This window comes from Macaca fascicularis, chromosome 1 (genome assembly GCF_037993035.2).
Source record: "Macaca fascicularis isolate 582-1 chromosome 1, T2T-MFA8v1.1".
Classification (NCBI taxonomy): domain Eukaryota; kingdom Metazoa; phylum Chordata; class Mammalia; order Primates; family Cercopithecidae; genus Macaca; species Macaca fascicularis.
This window is the reverse complement of record NC_088375.1, coordinates 120639485-120661235: the sequence shown is the minus strand read 5'-3', so window position 1 is coordinate 120661235 and position 21751 is coordinate 120639485. Positions and strand designations below refer to the sequence as shown.

Below are 21751 nucleotides of genomic sequence, written 5' to 3'. Positions count from 1 at the left end.
ACGGGCGGATCACGAGTTCAGGAGATCGAGACCATCCTGGCTAACACGGTGAAACCCCGTCTCTACTAAAATACAAAAAAAATTAGCCGGGCAAGGTGGCGGGCGCCTGTACTCCCAGCTACTCGGGAGGCTGAGGCAGGAGAATGGCGTGAACCCGGGAGGCGGGGCTTGCAGTGAGCTGAGATCCAGCCACTGCACTCCAGCCTGGGCAACAGAGCTAGACTCCGTCTCAAAAAAAAAAAAAAAAAAAAAAAAAGATAAAATGAAATAAATAAATAAAAAGATCATTCAACATGACCAAGTAGGGTTATACCAGGGATGCAAGGATGGTTCAACATACATACAAATCAATTAACGTGACACATCATACCAACAGAATGAAGGAAAAAAACCATATAATCATTTCAAATGATGATGAAAAAGCATTTGATAAAATTCAATATCCCTTCATGATAATAATTCTCAAAAATCAGGGTACAGACGGAACATACTTCAAAAGAATAAAAGTCACATGACAGACCCACAGCTGGTATCATGCTGAATGAGGAAAAACTGAAAGCCTTTCCTCTAAGATCTGGAAAATGACAAGGATGCCCACTTTCATCACTGTTATTCAATATAGTACTAGAAGTCCTAGCTAGAGCAATCAGACAAGAGACAGAAATAAAAGGCATACAAATTAGAAAAGAAGAATTCAAATTACCTTTGTCTACAGATGATACGATCTTATATTTGGAAAAACCTAAAGATTCCACCAAAAAACTATCAGAACAGATAAATTCATTAAAGTTACAGGATATAAAATCAACATAAAAAATCAATAGTATTTCTACATGACAACAGCAAACAATTTAAAAAAGAAATCAAGAAAGTGATACGATTTCTAACAGTTACAAATAAACACCAAGCAATTAACTTAACCAAAGAAGTGAAAGATCTCTATAATGAAAACTATAAAACATTGATTTAAGAAATTGAAGAGAATGCAAAAAATATGGAAAGATATTCCATAGTTTATGAACTGGAAGAATCATTATTGTTAAAAATATCCATACTAACCAAAGCAATCTACAGATTCAATGCAATCCCTATAAAAATACCAATGACATTCTTCAAAGAAATAGAAAAAACAATCCTAAAACTTATACAGAATGGGCCAGGTGCAGTGGCTCACACCTGTAATCCCAGCACTTTGGGAGGCCAAGGTGGGCGGATCACCTGAGGTCAGGAGTTCGAGACCAGCCTGGCCAACATGGTGAAACCCTGTCTCTACTAAATTAGCCAGGCGTAGTGGTGGGTGCCTGTAATCCCAGCTATTTGGGAGGCTGAAGCAGGAGAATTGCTTGAACCTGGGAGGCAGAGGTTGTAATGAGCTGAGATCACACCATTTGCACTCTGGCCTGGGCAAAAGAAGACGACTTCGTCTCAAAAAAAAAAAAAATAATAATAATAATAATAATATGGAATCACAAAAGACCCAAAATAACCAAAGATATCCTAAGTAAAAATAACAAAACTGAAGGAATCACATCACCTGACTTCAAATTGTACTACAGCACTATAGTAACCAAAGGAGCACGGTAGTGGCATAAAAACACATAGGCCAACAGAACAGAATTGAGAACCCAGAAATAAATCCATACATCTACAGTGAACTGTTTTTTTTTTTGTTGTTTTTCTTTCAGACAGGGTCACACTCTGTCATGTAGGCTGGAGTGCAGTGGTGAGATCTTGGCTCGCTGCAACCTCTGCCTCCCAGGTTCAAGTGATTCTCCTGCTTCCACCTCCCGAGTAGCTGGGCTTACAGGCACCCACCACCATGCATGGATTATTCTTGCATTTTTAGTAGAGACATGGTTTGGCCATGTTGGCCAGGCTGGTCTTGAACTCCTGACCTCAAATGATCCCCCCACCTCAGCCTCCCAAAGTGCTGGGATTACAGGCATAAGCCACTGTGCCCAGCCAACAGTGAACTCAGTTTTGACAAAGATGCCAAGAACATACATTGGAGAAAGGACAGTCTCTTCAATAAATGGTGCTGGAAAAACTGAATATCCACATGCAGAAGAATGAAATTACACCCTTATCTCTCACCATATGCAAAAATCAAATAAAAGTGAATTAAAGAACTAAATCTAGGACCCCAAACTATGAAATCACTAAAAGAAAACATTAGAGAAATTCTCCAGATAACAGTCTGGGCAAAGAGTTCTTAAATAATACTCCACAAGCACAGGCAACCAAAGCAAAATGGACAAATGAGATCACATCAAGTTAAAAAGCTTCTATATAGCAAAGGAAACAATCAACCAAGTGAAAAGACAACTCACAGAATGAGAGAAAGTCTTTGCAAATTATCCATCTGACAAGGGATTAATAATCAGAATATATAAGGAGCTCAAACAAGTCTATAGGAAATAATCTAATAATCTGATTTTAAAATGGGCAAAAGATCTAAATAGACATTTCTCAAAAGAAGACATACAAATGCCAAACAGGTAAATGAGAAGGTACTCACATCATTGATCACAGAAATGCAAATCAAAACCACAATGAGATATCATCTCACCTCAGTTAAAATGGCTTTTATCCAAAAGACAGGCGATAGCAAACGCTGGAGAGGATATGGAGAAAAGGGAACCCCCGTACACTGTTGGTGGGAATGTAAAGTAGTACAACCACTATGAAGAACAGCTTGGAGGTTCCTCAAATAAAGAAAAATAGAACTACCATATGATCCAGCAGTCCCACTGCTGGGTATATGCCTGAAAGAAAGGAAATCAGGCCAGGTGCGATGGCTCATGCCTGAGGCCTGAGGTCAGGAATTTGAGATCAGCCTGGGCAACATGGCGAAACCCTGTCTCTACTAAAATACAAAAATTAACCGGGTGTGGTGGCAGGCACCTGTCATCCCCGGCTACTTGGAAGGCTGAAGCAGGAGAATCGCTTGAACTCAAGAGGCAGAGGTTGCAGTGAGCCAAGATCGTGCCACTGCACTCCAGCCTGGGTGACAGAATGAGACTCCGTTTCAAAAAAAACAAGCAAACAAACAAAAAACAGAATACTTTCATGATAGATTACTGCATTCACAGTTAACAAAACAGACAGTGAAGACAACATTTTGAGTAAGCAAGCCCTCTGATAACCCTTAAAATCACACCAAGATAAGTCTAAACTACTTACTCCTATGACCTGATGATACTATACATTCTGTAAACACCATGTGAATACAAAATCAAGTAAAAAAGACTCCCACCTGTTGCCAAAGATAGTCTCCCAAAAACCACCAATAATGGGTACAGATTCCAAAGTTTCTATTCCTCTGACTTTATCAGAGGAGTTATTTCCATTTTCTCGGCTCCCATCACCATTTACAGTTTTTCGCAATTTTCTACAAAAAAAAGGTCAATAACTTCAGATTATTCAAGACCCTATTTCTGCCCAAAATATCCCTATAGAAAATTATACTGACAAATTATTACGTAAAATCAAGTATAGTTTAACTTCACATACTGAGGATAAATTATGTAAGAACTTTCTGATTTGAGGGCAAAACCAGATTCCAAACCAAAGTCCTATGCTACCATTTTGTTCATTCATTAAAGAAATAGAACTGCTATTCAGAATCTACTAAAAAAAAATTTCCACTTGTATGACCAAAAGTCTGTTCAGGCACATTCAACACCACTAGCAGAAGGAGCAATTTCTTTAAATATGGACGTTAGGAATCTACCTCTTATGGCACATTTTATAAGGGGAACATAGAATAATAGCAACTGATCACTTTTTATTGATATCCTATATAATTAAAAGATATATACTATATATATATCAATAAGACATAGCATAGCATTTTATTTCCTTAGAAAACATTCAATCAATTTAACTGAACTTACAAGAAATCTTCTTTTTTAAAAGTTTTTAAAATAACATTCAAAAATAAGAATACGTTGAAATTCATTGCACCTAATGGAAAATTCTTATTTAGTAATTGCTTACGCAGGCAAATATCTACAGATATTCTGAGGGAGGATAACATAACTTTTGGAAGGTAACACTGCATATACCTAAGAACATTTAAACAGTTCCAAAACTCACATATACCATATAATCGATCAAAATATAACATGAATTCAATATGTAAAGAAAAGCCAAATCAATCCTTATTAAAAGTTTAGACAGCTGGGCATGGTGGCTCACGCCTGTAATCCCAGCACTTTGGGAGGCCGAGGTGGATGGACCACCTGAGGTCAGGAATTCCAAACCAGCCTGACCAACATGGTGAAACTCCATCTCTACTAAATTAAAAAAAAAAATTAGCCAGGCGTGGTGGCATAGGCTTGTAATCCCAGCTACTTGGGAGGCTGAGGCAGGAGAATCGCTTCAACTCGGGAGGTGTAGGTTGCAGTGAGCCAAGATTGCACCATTGCACTCCAGCCCGGGCAACAAGAGCGAAACTCTGTCTCAAAAAGAAAAAAAAAAAGTTTAGACCACTTATAAGTCAATTCTTATTACACACTTTTGAAAAAAGGTAAAATTTTGGTAGCACTAACCAAATGTACCAAGATCCTTGTTTACAGTGAATTTTCACCAAATTTTGATTAAGACTGAATTTCAAAGAGAATGTTTTCTTTAAAGACAATATATAACATAAATTTTAATAAAGAATAATATAGTATAAAAAATTTCCTTTTAAACAACTGTACTGAATGACAAAAATCCCAAACTGGAACTGAAAGTTTATAACAAGGTTTCTCAGCATCAAGGAGAAAAGTGCAAAGTAATGCATTCATTTCCTAAGCCAAAAAATAATGAAAAAATATACAAAAGAGGGAGATTTTAAATTAATCAAAGACTTTATAAATCTCTATAACACCTCTCCCAGAAAATATACAACTACAGTGTAATTTCTCATCTTACCTTCTTCTTCGATTTCCATTGTTTCCTGATGGTCTTGTTATCTGAGTAGACACAATTTGACAGTGGACAGTTCCCATGAGTAGCATAAGGCACAAGGGTCCAAGTACTTCACTTATGTTCACAATAGGCATCATCAAATATAAGACAATTGCTATAACTGAAAAGAAGAGGTTTTAAGATGTAAAACATTAGATCTCATCTTTAAAATTAATTCTAAAAACTATACAATTTCTATAAAAATCCATCATTTAAAAAAGTACACAAATAAATAATTTCCTACAACACCCATCCAGCTGCACATTAGCAGAGTGAAAACCTGAAGCCCTAGATCCCTCGGCAAGTGAAGAATACTGTGTTAAAAGGATTTACCTTTCTGGCAGCATGATAATTTAGATATTTCAAAAGGGTTTCCACCGCAAAAACAACTAGATGCTGTATATAACACGCATGTTGAAATGTGTTGCTCTAAGGAAGAGTATTTTCCAAGGCTACACAGAAAGCAAAAAGCAAAGATGGAAATTGAATCTAGGTAGTCAGGCTCCAGAGTCCTCACTCTTAACTATGTTGCCTTTTCATTTCATATATAATGAAGAAGAAATACATATACGTGTGTGTGTGTGTGTGTGTGTGTGTGTGTGTGTGTATGAAATGCAAATCAAAGCATATATATAAAAGGTTTAAAGAAGCAAATGGGCCAGGCGCGGTGGTTCCAGCCTGTAATCCCAGCACTTTGGGAGGCCGAGATGGGCGGATCCCGAGGTCAGGAGATCGAGACCATCCTGGCTAACACGGTGAAACCCCGTCTCTACTAAAAAAAAAATACAAAAAACTAGCCGGGCGAGGTGGCGGGCGCCTGTAGTCCCAGCTACTCGGGAGGCTGAGGCAGGAGAATGGCGGAAACCCGGGAGGCGGAGCTTGCAGTGAGCTGAGATCTGGCCACTGCACTCCAGCCTGGGCAACAGAGCAAGACTCCGTCTCAAAAAAAAAAAAAAAAAAAAAGAAAAGAAGCAAATGAAATGGAAAAATATCAAAAAGTATCTCCATATTTTAACATATTTCAGATTTTCACATAGATAGTAATTATTGTGTTATACAAACTATTCCTGTGTGGAGAAAAAGAAAGTTACCTATTTCATGCCCTAATAAAATCCCAATACTCAAACACAATAATGAAAGTACCCAGACAATAAACTATAGACCTTGTTGACTTGAGAATGTGAATATAAATTTACCACTGCACCGTGAAGACAAGGAGTTTTTTCTGGTTTGTTCACTGCTCTATCTAAAACCAGTACCTGGAGCACAGAATAGACACTCAATATTTGTTGGATAAATTATTGAAATACTATCAAAGTGAATTTAACATTTAAAAGTAGAAAATTTATCTCAGCATCTAGAAGAATATTTGGCACAGACACAATAGGCTTAAGTATTTGTTGACTCAACTGAATTAATGTAATAATTTCATACAATGTAATTTTGATCACATCTATACAAATCACCTCAATTTTGACAGTTATGCAGTAAGAATTTGGTTGGCAGCTGGGCATGGTGGCTCACACCTGTAATCCCAGCACCTTTTTTTTTTTTTTTTTTTTTGAGAAGTTGTCTCGCTCTGTTGCCCAGGTTGGAGTGCAGTGGCCGGATCTCAGATCACTGCAAGCTCCGTCTCCCGGGTTCACGCCATTCTCCTGCCTCAGCCTCCAGAGTAGCTGGGACTACAGGTGCCCACCACCGTGCCCGGCTAATTTTTTGTATTTTTAGTAGAGACGGGGTTTCACCATGGTCTCGATCTCCTGACCTCGTGATCCACCCACCTTGGCCTCCCAAAGTGCTGGGATTACAGGCATGAGCCACCGCGCCTGGCCTTCCCAGCACTTTTTGAGGCCTGGTGGGTAGATCACTTGAGCCCAGAAGTTCAAGACCAGCCTGGGCAACATGGCAAAACCCCATCTCTACAAAACTCCAAAAAAGTTAGCTGAACATGGTGGCATGCGCACCTGTTGTCCCACTCCCAGTCTACTCAGGAGGCTGAGGTGGGAGGATCACTTGAGCCCAGGAAGTTGAGGCTGTAGCGAGCCAAGATCGTACCACTGCACTCCAGACTGGGCAACACAGTGAGACCTGGTCTCAAAAACAAAAAAAAAATTTTTTGGTTGGTGAAGCAAAAATGGACAAATGGGTCACATCAAGTTAAACCAAGATCACGACACTGCACTCCAGCCTGGGCGACAGAGCAAGACTCCATCTCAGGGATGGGGTGGGGGTGGGAGTGGGGAGGTGGGGCAGGGGAAGCTTCTACACAGCAAAGGAAACAATCAACCAAGAGAAGAGACAACTCACAGAATGAGAGAAAGTCTTTGCAAATTATCCATCTGACAAGGGATTAATAATCAGAATATATAAGGAGCTCAAACAAGTCTATAGGAAAAATCTAATAATCTGATTTTTAAATGGGCAAAAGATCTAAATAGACATTTCTCAAAAGAAGACATACAAATGCCAAACAGGTAAATGAGAAGGTACTCACATCATTGATCACAGAAATGCAAATCAAAACCACAATGAGATATCATCTCACCTCAGTTAAAATGGCTTTTATCCAAAAGACAGGCGATAGCAAACGCTGGAGAGGATATGGAGAAAAGGGAACCCCCGTACACTGTTGGTGGGAATGTAAAGTGGTACAACCACTATGAAGAACAGCTTGGAGGTTCCTTAAATAAAGAAAAATAGAACTACCATATGATCCAGCAGTCCCACTGCTGGGTATATGCCCGAAAGAAAGGAAAGTGGTGGTTGGGCACTGTGGCTCATGCCTGTGATCCCAGCACTTTGAGAGGCCAAAGTGGGCGGATCACTTGAGGTGAGGAGTTCAAGACCAGCCTGGGCAACACGGTGAAACTCTGTCTCTACTAAAAATACAAAAATTGCTGGGCATGGTGGCGGGCACCTGTAATCCCAGCTACTCGGGACGCTGAGGCAGGAGAATCACTTGAACCCAGGAGGCAGAGGGTTGCAGTGAACTGAGATTATGCCATTGCACTCCAGTCCCTGGGTGACAGAATGAGACTCTGTCTCAAAACAAACAAACAAAAAAGAACAAAAGAAAGGAAGGAAATCAGTATATCAAAGAGTCACTCCCACACTTGTTGCAGCACTGTTCACAATAGCCAAGATTTGGAAGCAACCTAAGTGTCCATCAGCAGATGAATGGATAAAGAAAATGTGGTACATATACACAACGAGTACTATTCAGCCATAAAAAAGAATAAGATTCTGTCACTGGCAACAACATGGATGGGACTAAAGGACATTATGTTAAGTGATAAAAACCATAAAAACCAAGCACAGAAAGACAAACTTCACATGTTCTCACTTATTTGTGGGAGCTAAAAATGAAAAAGACTGAACTCAAGGAGACAGAGAGTAGAAGGCTCTGAGGCTGAGAAAGGTAGTGGGGGTGGAGTAGGGGATGTGGGGATGGTTCATGGGACAGAATGAAAAATACCTAGTATTTGACAGCACAACAGGCTGACCTATAGTCAATAATTGAATTGTACATTTAAAATGAACTATAAGAGTATAACTGGATTGTTTGTAACACAAAGGATAAATGCTTGAGAAGATGAACACCCTACTTGCCATGATGTGATTATTATGCATTGCATGCTTGTATCAAAGAATCTCATGTACCTTATAAATATATATACCTACTATATACCCACAAAAATTAAGAAGTTAAAAAAAAAAAGAATTTGGTTGGCATTTGATCCCAGTTCCTCAGAGGTAACCTCTAAACCCTTGAATTTCCTAAGTGACAGAAGTACCTTTGCTATTCATTGTGGGCCCCTTGTGCCAAGCCTGATAGTTTATGCTAACAAGGTACCTAAGGATGGCTGCTGGTCACCCCAAAAAGACCAACTATGTGATTAAAGGCTTGGGTCTTTGAGCCATAGGAGACCTCTGAGGAGTAAAGGGGGATGGAGACTGCGTTCAACCACATGTCAATGATCCCATCAATCAAGCCTAAATAATAAAGTCTCAATAAAAACTCTACATACCAAAGCTAAGGGGAGCTTCTTCCCTAGCAGGGTGGCAATATTCTGCATATTGCTACCTGAGGACAACGGAAGCATCCTGTTTGGAACTATCCCAAACACTCCTATACCTCTCTTCTCATTTATGTTCTGGTGCTATAATGAAACTATAATTGTAAGTTTAGTACTTTCTGGAGAGTCATTCCATCCAATCATCAAATCTGAGGGAATGCCTGGGGGACCTAAAACTATAGCTACCTGGTCAGAAGTGAGAGTGACCCTGGCGACCCCTAAACTTGAGGCTGGTATCTGAAGTGAGAGCAGTCTTGTAGAGGACTGTGCCCTAAACCTGTGAAGTCTGGCCCAGCTCCAGGTAACAGTAAAAAAAAAAAAAAAGCATTGTATTAAAAAACACACACACAGCCGGGCGTGGTGGCTCAAGCCTGTAATCCCAGCACTTTCAGAGGCCGAGACGGGCAGATCACGTGGTCAGGAGATCGAGACCATCCTGGCTAACACGGTGAAACCCCATCTCTACTAAAAAATACAAAAAACTAGCCGGGCAAGGTGGCGGGCACCTGTAGTCCCAGCTACTCGGGAGGCTGAGGCAGGAGAATGGCATAAACCCGGGAGGCGGAGCTTGCAGTGAGCTGAGATCCGGCCACTGCACTCCAGCCTGGGCAACAGAGCGAGACTCCATCTCAAAAACACACACACACACATATTTGTTCTTGATTTGTAATTCATCTCAAATGCCCATATTTTCTAAACTATTAAGAATAAAAATATTTCCTTATCATGCTAAAGAATATATAAGTAAAATAAATACACATTATATGTTAGTGAAGATATTCTGAATCAGGAACAAAACAACATGACCACTCACTGTTATCACTTAACATGACTCTGAAATGTTGATGGATTCGGTGAAAGTAAATGAAATGTATATGAAAGGAGAAAACCAAATTTTCATTATTTGCCAACCATATGGTTGTATCATTATAAAATCTAATACAAGCACTGAAAAACTATTAGAATTGATGACAAAGAGTTTAATAAAGCAGCTGGTTATAACAATTTTAATTATAAACCAACAGCTTTCAAATGTGACAGCAAAAACCACTTAAAATTTGTAAAAATAGACTTAAAAAGTCATGTATTTTCAGCAGCAGCAACAAAGACAAACTATTTAAATTTCAGGTGGAAATCTCTAAGTATCTCTCAAAAGATGAATGTATAAGCTAAACATGGTATATACATACAATGGAATACAATTCAGCCTTTAAAAGGAAGAATTCTGAAACATTCTACATGGGCAACCTCAAGGATATTATGCTAAGTGAAATAAGCCAGTTGCAAAAGGACAAATATTATATGATTCCGCTTATATGATGTTCCCAGAGTAGTCAAAATCATAGAGACAAGGTAGAATGATGGTTGCCAGGGACTATGGGTAGGGGAAATGGGGAGTTTAATGGGTATGGAGTTTCAGTTTGGGAAGATGAAAAAATTTCTGGAAATAAACGGTGTTGATGGTCGTATTCCAATATCAATATACTCAACGCCACTGAACTCCACACTGAGAAATGGTTAAGATGGTGTATTTCATGCTGTGTACATTTTACCACAATAAAAAAAAAAAACTGAATTTAATAAGATCTAAGGGGGCCTTATAAGAAAAAAATCCAGTTCTGGGTGTGGTGGCTCACACCTGTAACTCCAACACTTGGGAGGCTGAGACAGGAAGATCACTTGACACCAGGAGTTCAAAGACCAGCCTGGGCAATATAGCGAGAGCCCATCTCTAAAAATAAAAAATAAAAAACACCAGCTGAGCGTGGTGGCACACCCCTACTGTCCCAGCTACTCAACAGGCTGAGGCAGGAGGATTGCCTGGGCTCAAGGCTGTAGTGAAATACCATTAGGCCATTGCACTCCAGCCTGGGAGTAAGAGTGAGACCCTGTCTATATTTAAAAAAAAAAAAGAAAGAAAGAAAAAAATCCTGCAAAGCTTTACTGAGGGATAAATAGAAGTCCTGATTAAGGCCAGGTGCTGTGGCTCACGCCTGTAATCTCAGCACTTTGGGAGGCCGAGGTGGGAGGATTACCTGAGATCAGGAGTTCAAGACCAGCCTGGCCAATGCAGCGAAACCCCGTCTCTACTAAAAATACAAAAAAATTAGCCAGGCATGGTGGCACACACCTGTAGTCCCAGCTCCTCAGGAGGCTGAGGCATGAGAATCGCTTGCACCCAGGAGGCAGAGGTTGCAGTGAGTCAAGATAATGCCACTGCACTCCAGCCTGGGCAACAAGCGAGACTCCATCTCAATTAAAAAAAAAAAAAAAAAAGGAAGTCCCGATTAAAAGGAGAGCAATATCATATTTCTGTATAGCGAAGAGAATATTGTAAAGAAGTCATATTTTCTGTCCATCTTCCAAAAATATATGCATACATCTATATTTGTGTATGTGTGCTGGGGAAAGGGGATAATCAGAGAATTCCAATCCAAATTCCTATATTGTAGGGTTTTTTGGTTTTAATCATGATAAAATAATGCTAAACTATTTTGGAAAGGATAAACAAGAAAGCATGAGAGAAAATGTGGGAAAGCAGAATAATAAAGAAATACCTGGCCAGGCGCAGTGGCTCAGGCCTGTAATCCCAGCACTTTGGGAGGCCAACACAGGTGGATCATGAGGTCAGGAGTTCGAGACCACCATGGTCAACATGGGGAAACCCCATCTCTACTAAAAATACAAAAATTTGTTGGGCGTAGTGGCACATGCCTGCAATTACAGCTACTTGGGAGGCTGAGGCAGGAAAATTGCTTGAACCCAGGCAGAGGTTGCAGTGAGCTGAGATCACACCACTACACTGCAGCCTGGGCAATAGAGTGAGACTCCATCCCAAAAGAAAAAAAAAAATTTCCTGCTCAATGTTAATCCATATTAAATAGCTGTAGTTAATGAAAGCAGTGTGGCATAGATATGAGAATAACCAGAAATTAATGGTACAGAGTATGTAGTCCAGAAACACACCATGGCAAATATGAAAATTTAGTATATGGCACAGATATGAGAATAACCAAAATTATTTATGTGCCATTTAACATATGGCATAGAATAACCAAAACTGACGGTACAGAATATGTAGTCTGGAAACAGACCATGGCATATATGGAAATTTTCTCTATATATGATACAGTATCTATCAACCAGGAAGGAATAAATAATTTAATAATAAATGTGTGGAAAAAATACTTAAATTTCACCCTTACAAGTGACCAAGGAAATGCATATTCAACAAGCAAAATATTTTTTGCATGTCAAATTAGGTAACAATTTTTTGTTGCAGGTGTGGGCAGAGATGCAATCAGGGTCTTACTCTGTCAGCCAGGCTAGAGTGCAGTGATGAATCATAACTCACTGTAACCTCAAACTCCTGGGCTCAAGTGATCCTCCCACCTCAGCCTCATAAGTAGCTGGAACTACAGGCATGCATCACCATGCCCCACTAATTTTTTTAAACTTTTTTTTTTCTTTTTTTTTTTTTTTTGTAGAGATGGGATCTTGCTATGTTTCCCAAGCTGGTCTCAAACTCCTGGCCTCAAGTCTTCCCACCTCAGCTTCCCAAAGTGCTGGAATTACAGGTTTGAGCCACCGCCCCCCACCTAGATAACAATTTTAAAATTATAATAATGCTGGTAAGACCATGGTAAAACAAGTATCCTCATCTATTGCTTTCCAAAAGAACTGTGCCACCAGCAATTTCACTGTATGTACAAAAACCCTTAAATGTCCGCATTCTTTGATCTGTTAATTCTATTTCAAAGAACAAATTCTAAAGAAATAATATAAAATAAGGAAAACTTTGTTCCTGATGGCATTATTAATAGAAAAAACATAGAAACAACCTAAATGCCCACAATATGGGAAGATACTATAAAGTATGTCCCCAACAAAATTCATATTGAAATCTTAATCCTTAATGTGACCATATTAGGAGATGGGGCCTTTGGCAGCTGATTAGGTCATGAGGGCAGAGCTCTCATGAATGAGATTAGTAACCTTATTAAAGAGACTCCAGAGAGCTCCTGTGCCCCTTCAGCAACATGAGGACCCAGAGAGAAGCAGACCCTCACCAGACACTGAATCTGCTAGTGCTCTGATCTGAACTTCTCAGCCTCCAGAACTGTAAAAAATAAATTTTTGTTATTTATAAAGCACCTAGGCCATGATATTTTTGTTTTATCAGCCCAAGTGGCATAAGATAGAAATTGGTACTGAGAATGGGAGTCCTACTATAACAAATACCTAAAAATGTGGAAGCAGCTTTAGAATGGGTAGAGGTAATGGGTAGAGACTAGAAGAATACTGAGGTACACAGTAGAAAAAGCCTGGATTGCCTTAAACCTTTTCAAAAGAGATTCTGGTAAGGAATCAGAAAGAAAAGAGGTGGCCAGGTGCAGTGGTTCACGCCTGTAATCCCAACAAGCTGGGAAGCCGTGGCGGGTGGATCACCTAAGGTCAGGACTTTGAGACCAGGTCAACATGGTGAAACCCCATCTCTACTGAAAATACAAAAATTAGTCAGGCATGGTGGCAGGCGCCTGTAATCCCAGCTACTCGGGAGGCTGAGACAGGAGAATCACTTAAACCCGAGAGGCGGAGGTTGCAGTGAGCCAAGATCGTGCCACTGCACTCCAGCTTGGGCAACAGAGCAAGACTCTGTCTTGAAAAACAAAATAAAACAAACAAAAACAAAGAAAGAAAAGAGGGGAGCTACAGAAAAAGCCTCAGTCTTCTTAGAGAATACCTAAGTAACCATGAACAGAGTATTGGTAAAATATGAGGTAAAGTCCATTCCGATGAGGTCTCAGATAGAAATGAGAAATAATATGTTATTAGAAACTGAAGGAAAAACACTCTGTTACAGAGTGGTAGAGAACTTGCTGAACTGTATTTATGGTCTAGGATTCTGTGGAAAGTGAAACTTGCAAGTGATGAAATTGCATATTTAGCTGAAGCTATTTCTAAGCAAAGTGATAAAGGTGCAGCTTGGCTCTTCCTATGTGCTTACAGTAAAATGTGAGAAGAGAGAAATGACTTAAAAGACAGAATTGTTAAGCAAAAAGGAAGCATTAACTTAAAGATTTGAAAAGTTATCAGCCTATGCACATTGTAAAAAGTGAGAAAGCATATTAGGGAGGTCCCCAGTCACATATAACCAGTTGGTAAGTTTGGGGATGAGTGCCCTCATGGAAGTGGCCTTATAAAATGACTCCTAAGAGCTCCCTTGCCCCTTTCACCACATAAGGACACAGCAAGAAGACTGACACCAATGAATCAGAAATCAGGTCCTCACCAGATACCACATCTTCTGGCACCTTGATCCTGGACTTCCTAGCCTCCAAAGGTGTCAGAAATAAAGTTGTGTTGTTGATAAGCCACCCAGTCTATGATATTTTTCTTATAGCAGCCTGAACAGACTCAGACAGAAAGGTTACATAAATTACAGTACTCTTACATAATGGACTATTAAAAAGCTATATAGGCCAGGTGTGGTGGCTCATACCTGTAATCCCAGAACTCTGGGAGGCTGAAGCAGGAGGATCACCTGAGGTCAGGAGTTCAAGACCAGCCTAGCCAACATAGTGAAACCCTCTCTCTACTAAAAATACAGAAATTAGCCAGGCGTGGTGGTGTGTGTCTGTAGTTCCAGTTACTTGGGAGGCTGAGGCAAGAGAATCACTTGAACCTAGGAGGCAGAGGTTGCAGTGAGCCAAGACCGCACCACTATACTCCAGCCTGGGCAACAGTGAGACTGTCTCAAAAAGAAAAAAAAAAAGGGCAGCCATATAAAGATGTTTATAAATCCATATGATACATATGACTACATATGATAGACTGTACAGACATTAAAATGATAGTTTTAAATGACGGTATGTCCACATGATGAATGATTATGCAGCCATTAAAATGATGGTTATGAAGACTTATTTTAAATCAAATAAAATTTAAAATTCGGTCTCTTATTGACACTAACTACATTTTGAATACTCAATAGCCACATATGGCTAAGTAGCTACTACACTGGGCAGCACAGATGTGGAATACTTCCATTACAGATATTCTAATAAATGACACTTTCACAACTTAAAAAATATTAAACCTATAAATTTGTAAATATATACATATATTTTTCACTCTATAACTTAAAAATTTTTTAAACTGACACAGATAAAAGAAAAAAAAAACATAATTCTTTCACCTTAACCCAACTTTCTCCCACTCTTTGTTCTAATTCATGCCTTTTTGCACAGGTGTAACCATAGTACATACTGCCTACTTCCTTGGTAGACAATGGGGATACATTCGTAAAGAGAATACACTGGGTCCCTGCACACAGTTAGAAAACATCAAGTAGTGATGTGTAACCCAGAAATTAAAATTGATTCTTATGATAGTGACTAGAGGGTATTAGGACTACTTAGAAATATAGATAGGAATGGTCTCTTTATGGAATTTACATCCCAGCTGAGATTTAAAGGTGAGAAAAAAGCCAGCCATTTTAAAAGCCTTAAGAATGCTTCAAACAGCCAGGTGCAGTGACTCACACCTGTAATCCCAACACTTTGGGAGGCTGAGGCGGACGGATCACCTGAGGTCAGGAGTTTGAGAACAGCCTGGCCAACATGGTGACATCCCATCTCTACTAAAAATACAAAAAATTAGCTGGACATGGTGGCGCACACCTATAATCCCAGCTACTTGGGATGCTGAGGCACGAGAATCACTTAAGCCTAGGAGGCAGAGGTTGCAGTGAGCCGAGATCGCACCATTGCACTCCAGCCTGGGAAAAAACAGCCAAACTCCAAATGCTTCAAACAAAACAAAACAGCTGTGTGTGAAGAACAAAAAAAGGACATTATGCCTAGAGCCAGCACAAGCAGAGTGGTAAGAAATAGAGAAGATGATGTCTGAGAGGAGAACAGGGACCAGGTCCTGCAGGGCAGTATAGGCCATGGTAAGAACTTTGGATTTTTATTCTAAGGTCGACAGAAGTCACTACAGGGTTTTAAGCAGGAAAATGACATTATATGGCTTCTGTTTTTAAAAGATTTCGCTAATTGCTGTGGAAAGAATGATTGGTAGAAAGAAGGCTCAGAGTAGATGTTATTCCAGTGGTCTAAGCAAAGAAATGCTGGTGCTGTGGACAATTATCATGGCAGCAGAGACTGAGATAAATAGAGTGACAAATTTGGGGGAAGAACTCGCAGACTTGGTGACACATTACACATGAGAGTTGATGGTAGGGCAGAGTAGGAAGCTTTCATTTTTCACCTGCATACTGGGTGACTGATGGTATCATTTAATGAATTGGAGACACAAACAGGAACAAGTTTACACACACATGCACATGTGTGCAGCGCACACACACACAAGTCAAGAGTTCCATTTTTTATATAATTAAGTTCAAGATACCATATGGTATCTTGATACCAGATTTATATAATTAAATCTCCATATGGAAATGTCAAGCAGCCAATTAGATTTGTAAGTCTGAAGTTCAGCAGAGAGATCTGGCCTGAAGATACAGACTTGGGAATCATCTGTATATCAATTATATTTAAAGCAACAGGCCTTAATGAGACTACTTAAAGAACAGAACCTAGGGTGCAAACTTTAGGTAATCCAATATTCAGGCTGAACATGGTGGCTCATACCTGTAATCCCAACACTTTTGAGCCCAAGAGTTCAAGACCAGCCTGGGCAGCATGACAACACCTGGTCTCTACAAAAAAATACAAAAATTAGCCAGGCACAGGGGCATACACCTGTAATGCCAGCTATTTGGGAGGCTGAGGTGGAAGGATTGCTTGAGTCTGGGAGGTCAAGGCTGCAGTGAGCTATGATCATGCCACTGCACTCCAGCCTGGGTGACAGAGAGAGACCCTGTCTCAAAAACAAAAAACACACATACCCAATTTCAAAGGCTCAGAGGTCAGACACAAGAAAAGACAGAAAAGGCCTGGCCAGTGAGACAGGTAGAAAGAAACTCAAGTGAAGAGAAAGAGTTACACAAGTATGTTTGCTCTAATGTAGCAGGTAATTTTAAGATGAACCCCGAATGGCCTATGTCTCTTCACTTCTGCGTACTTTAAACCGTCAAGTGAAAGGGTAAATGTAAAAACAGTAGATAATTATTTAATAGCAAAAGCAGCAAAAAGAAACTGTCATTGCTTATTCCAACTCTGCCAATTACCTTGCATGAAATAAAGTAGTAACAGCCAAACAAAGATTCTTAAAGAGGTAACCTGAATCCACCAATTGCTGAACAATGGAAAAAATACAACTCGAACAAGCCCCTTCCGAGTCAGAGATGTCCATGGAATTTCAGGTTTTGCTTTGGCAAATGTTGACCCTTTAAACATACAATAAAACAAAATATCAAACATTTATATACACTGTATTGATGCCCACCTGTAGCACTACATTAAAAACAGGTGAGTGCAAACATCAGCACAAAACCTGTTCAGTTAAAAAAAAAAAAAAGAAAAAACCCTCTTAGATGTCTGTTAAATGTAATAACTTCTTGCCTCAATCACTAGGACAGAAGCTCAAAATAAGTCAGGCTTACATGAATGTTAAACAACCTATTTATCTAATTACACAACAGCAAGTCTCTATGTTCATCCCTCTTTTACATGTATGCATGTAATTTATAGAGCCACACAGTACTAAGGCAGAGGTAGAAAAAGTGCTAAAGCCTGAGTGATGAGAGAAAAGTGTTACATTTGGAAATTAAAGTACACCATCATATAGAGAAGATATTAAAAATTAGGCACCACCTGAAATAATATAATAATGTACATAAAAAACAATTTTAGAACTAACCTCTGATTAAGTCAACGTCAATCAAGTCTGGCTTTATGTGGCCCATCTTTTTTGGTTTGTTTTTCAAACCCTAGGATAAAACAAAACAAAAACAAAACCAGAAATAAATAAAAGCCCTTTTATTTACTTTTTCTTTTTTTGAGACGTAGTTTCGCTCTTGTTGCCCAGGCTGGAAAGCAATGGTGTGATCTCGGCTCACTGCAACCTCTGCCTCCCGGGTTCAAGTGATTCTCCTGACTCAGCCCCCTAAGTAGCTGGAATTACAGGTGCCCACCATTAAGCCCGGCTAATTTTTCGTATTTTTAGTAGAGATGGGGTTTCACCATGTTGGCCAGGCTAGTCTCAAACTCCTGACCTCAGGTGATCCACTCACCTCGGCCTCCCAGAAGTGCTGGGATTATAGGTGTGAGCCTCTGTGCCCAGTCAGAAAAGCCCTTTTAAATACAGAAAATAAACTTAAATTTTTTTTTCTGTATATCCGATTCCCTTTTACTAAGGACACTTTAATCCTAAAGCTCCTTAAAGGAACTTGCCATTAATACACATTTTGTTTTAGTTTTTAATCCTCTCCACTAATGCATCCATATACTTTATCACTTTTTAAAATATTCGAACAGTGCCAACAGATCAATACATGAAAAATAATAGCCCCCTGAGCCATCGCTCCTCTCCTCTGAATTTCACTCCTCAAAAACAAATAACTCTCATCTTTTTTTTGCTCTACTATTTTTAATTGACACGTTATAATTGTGCACATTTATGGGGTAGAATGTGATATTTCAATACATGTATACAATGTATAATGATCAAACTATATCACCTTGAACATTTATCATTTCTTTGTGTTGGGTTCATTCAAAATCCACCCTGCTAGGTATCTGAAAACATATAATAAATTGTGATTAATTATAGCCACCTCACAGTGCTACAGAACACTAAACCTTATTCCTATCTAGCTGTACTTTTGTATTTGTTAACCAAGCATTGGCTATCTGTCGTTCCCTCCCTCTTACACTTCCACACCTCTAGTAACTACTATTCTACTCTCTACTTCTATGAGATCAACTTTTTAGCTTCCATGTATGTGTGAGAACACGAAGTATTTATCGTTCTGGGCCTGGCTTATTTCACTCTGCATAATGTTCTCCATTTCCATTCATGTTGCCATGAATGACACAACTTCATTCTTTCTTACAGCTAAATAATATTCCATTGTGTATATATACCATATTTTCTTTATCCATTCATCTGTTGATGGACATGTATGAATTCCATGTCATGACTATTGTGAATAATGCTGCAATAAACATAGGAATACAGATATTCCTTTGACATATAGATTATCTTTCCTTTGGATATATACTGAGACTGCTGGATCACATGGTAGTTCTATTTCTAGTTTTTTGAGGAACTGCAATACTGTTTTTCATAGTGGCTGTACTAATTTACATTCACACCACCAGTGTATAAGAATTCCCCTTTCTCTGCATCCTTGCCAGCATTTTTTTTTTGTCTTTTTGATAACAGCCATTCTAAACTAGGTTGACGTGGTATCTCATTGTGGTTTGATTTGCATTTCCCTAATGACTGGTGATATCGAGCATTTTTTCATATTCCTGTTGGCCATCTGTATTGTCTTCTTTTGAGAGATGTCTATTCAGCTCAATCGTCCATTTTAAAATTGAAGTATTTGGATTTTTGCTATTGAGTTATTTGAGTTCCTTATATATATTAATCCTTTTTCAGATGAAAAGTTTGCAAATGTTTTCTCTCATTCTGTAGGTTGTCTCGTCAATCTTGATTGTTTCCTTTGCTGTGCGGAAGCTTTCTAGTTTGATACAATCCTATTTGTCTATTTTTGCTTGTTACCTGTGCTTCTGAGGTCTTCTCTATAAAATCTTTACCCAGACCAATGTTCTGAAGCATTTCCCCTATGTTTTCTTCTAGCAGTTTCAGGTCTTACATTTAAATCATTAATCTATTTTGGCTTGGTTTTTGTATATGGTGAGAAATAGTGGCCAGGCACGGTGGCTCACCCCTGTAATCCCAACACTTTGGGAGGGGCCAAGGCGGGAGGATACCTGAGGTCAAGAGTTTAAGACCAGCCTGGCCAACATGGTGAAACTCTGTCTCTACTAAAAATACAAAAAGTGGCTGGGCATGGTGGTGGGTGCCTGTAATCCCAGCTACTCAGGAGGCTGAGGCAGGAGAATCACTTGAACTGGGAACGTGGAGGTTGCAGCGAGCTGAGATCACACCACTGCACTCTAACCTGGGCGACAGAGCAAGACCCTGTCCCTTAATTTAGAAAATAATAATAAAATAATTTGTACATGCTAATTCTTAATTACATCTTAAAAATTAGATATTCAATCATTAAAATTAATGCCAAAAATAAAGTTTACAATAATTTGCTATTTACCTATCATGGTCATTGAACCAGTATTGATCTTTAGCTTTGTTTAAACAGATGCAGTCAATTTCTCTTGTGAATCCTATATATTTCTATTCAACTCACCATAAGCTGTAGATTTTACAGAAAAATATTCTAAAACCTCAAGTGTAATAAAATTAAAGAAGGAATCAAAATTTGAAAATGAGGCAACTCAAGGAAAAAACCCTTTGAAGAAACATGTACACTAATTTTTGAAATATGCATTTTCACGAGAATAACAATTATCTTGTATGCTATATTCAAAATCAGAAATTAAAAATTTAAAGTAAAAATATTACTTTATAGCTTTTTGGACATTTGTCCCAGTGCTAAGCTTTCCGGACATTTGTACCAGTGCTATTCCCCATCACTTTAGAGTCAAAATAATCTTTCTACTTTCTTTGCTTTCTAGACTTTTCTCCAATAATGTTACAGCGTTAGAATTAGCATTAACTAGAGGTACAATTATCCAAATCTCCCTTAGCAATAGAAACACATTTATTCATTCACTCAGTCAAAAAATATTCCACAAGTATCTTTTATATGTCAGATACTCTGCTTGAGCTAGGTATAAAACAATAAGTCAAAACATGGCTCTATCTTCAACGAATGTACAGTATAGAAGGGAAGACAAACGATAAGGCCAAATGTACAAGGGTTTCTCAGGAAAATGCCCTCTGAATCTCTCCATTTTTTTAATTCCTAAAGAGACAGAAATCATTAATAAATTTATGACCACTGATCTCAAGGAAGATTAGAAAAGTCACCATATACTGCTGTATATTTTGTACTGAGGGAGAGTAAAAACCACATTCCATACTTTTGTTTTAGAATTCTTCTGCTTTATCTTCCACCGTGCAGGTATGTATAAGAGGAAGTACATGCCAGGCACTATCCTAAGCACTTTCACATATAGTCATGCATCACTTAATGTCAGGGATACATTCTAAGAAATTCATCTTTAAGTGATTTCACTGTTGCCTGAACATAGCTTATTACACACCTAGGCTATATGGCAGCCTATTGCTCCAAGGCTACAAATCTGTCCAGCATATTACTATACAGAATATTTAGGCAATTTTAAACACAGTGGTATTTGTGTCTAAACCTAGAAAAGGTATAGTAAAAATATGGTATAAAAGATAAAAAATGGGGCTGGGCGTGGTGGCTCACCCCTGTAATCCCAGCACTTTGGGAGGTCAAGGCAGGAGGATCACCTGAGGTCAGGAGTTCAAGACCACCCTGGCCAACATGGTGAAACCCCATCTCTACTAAAAATACAAAATTAGCCGGGTGTGGTGGTGGGCACCTGTAATCCCAGCCACTCAGAAGGCTGAGGCAGGATCGCTTGAACCCAGGAGGCTGAGGTTGCAGTGAGCCAAGATCGCACCATTGCACTTTAGCCTGGGCGACAAGAGTGAAACTCTGTCTCAAAAAAGAAAAATAAAAAATAAAAAAT

At 39.1% G+C, this 21751-nt stretch overlaps 1 protein-coding gene across 20 annotated transcripts in view; it reads right to left on the bottom strand.

Moving 5' to 3' along the window:
* Positions 1-21751, bottom strand: part of PHTF1 (putative homeodomain transcription factor 1) — a 62282-nt gene that overhangs the window by 24385 nt on the left and 16146 nt on the right. For 15 of the 20 annotated variants that reach the window (XR_012416312.1, XR_012416313.1, XR_012416311.1 and 12 more), the window contains 4 exons: positions 17859-17928; positions 17227-17385; positions 4921-5077; positions 3257-3391 (listed from right to left, as the gene is read on the bottom strand). Coding sequence is in view for 17 of the 20 variants with exons in the window: in XM_015430902.3 (XP_015286388.2) it covers positions 3257-3391; positions 4921-5077; positions 17227-17385; positions 17859-17928 (521 nt within the window). In the remaining 3 variants the exon portion in view is untranslated. Of the gene's footprint in view, positions 1-3256; positions 3392-4920; positions 5078-17226; positions 17386-17858; positions 17929-18678; positions 18737-21751 lie in introns of all 20 variants that reach the window. The other 5 variants (XM_045384975.2, XM_073998500.1, XM_073998501.1 and 2 more) reach the window with 2 other exon arrangements.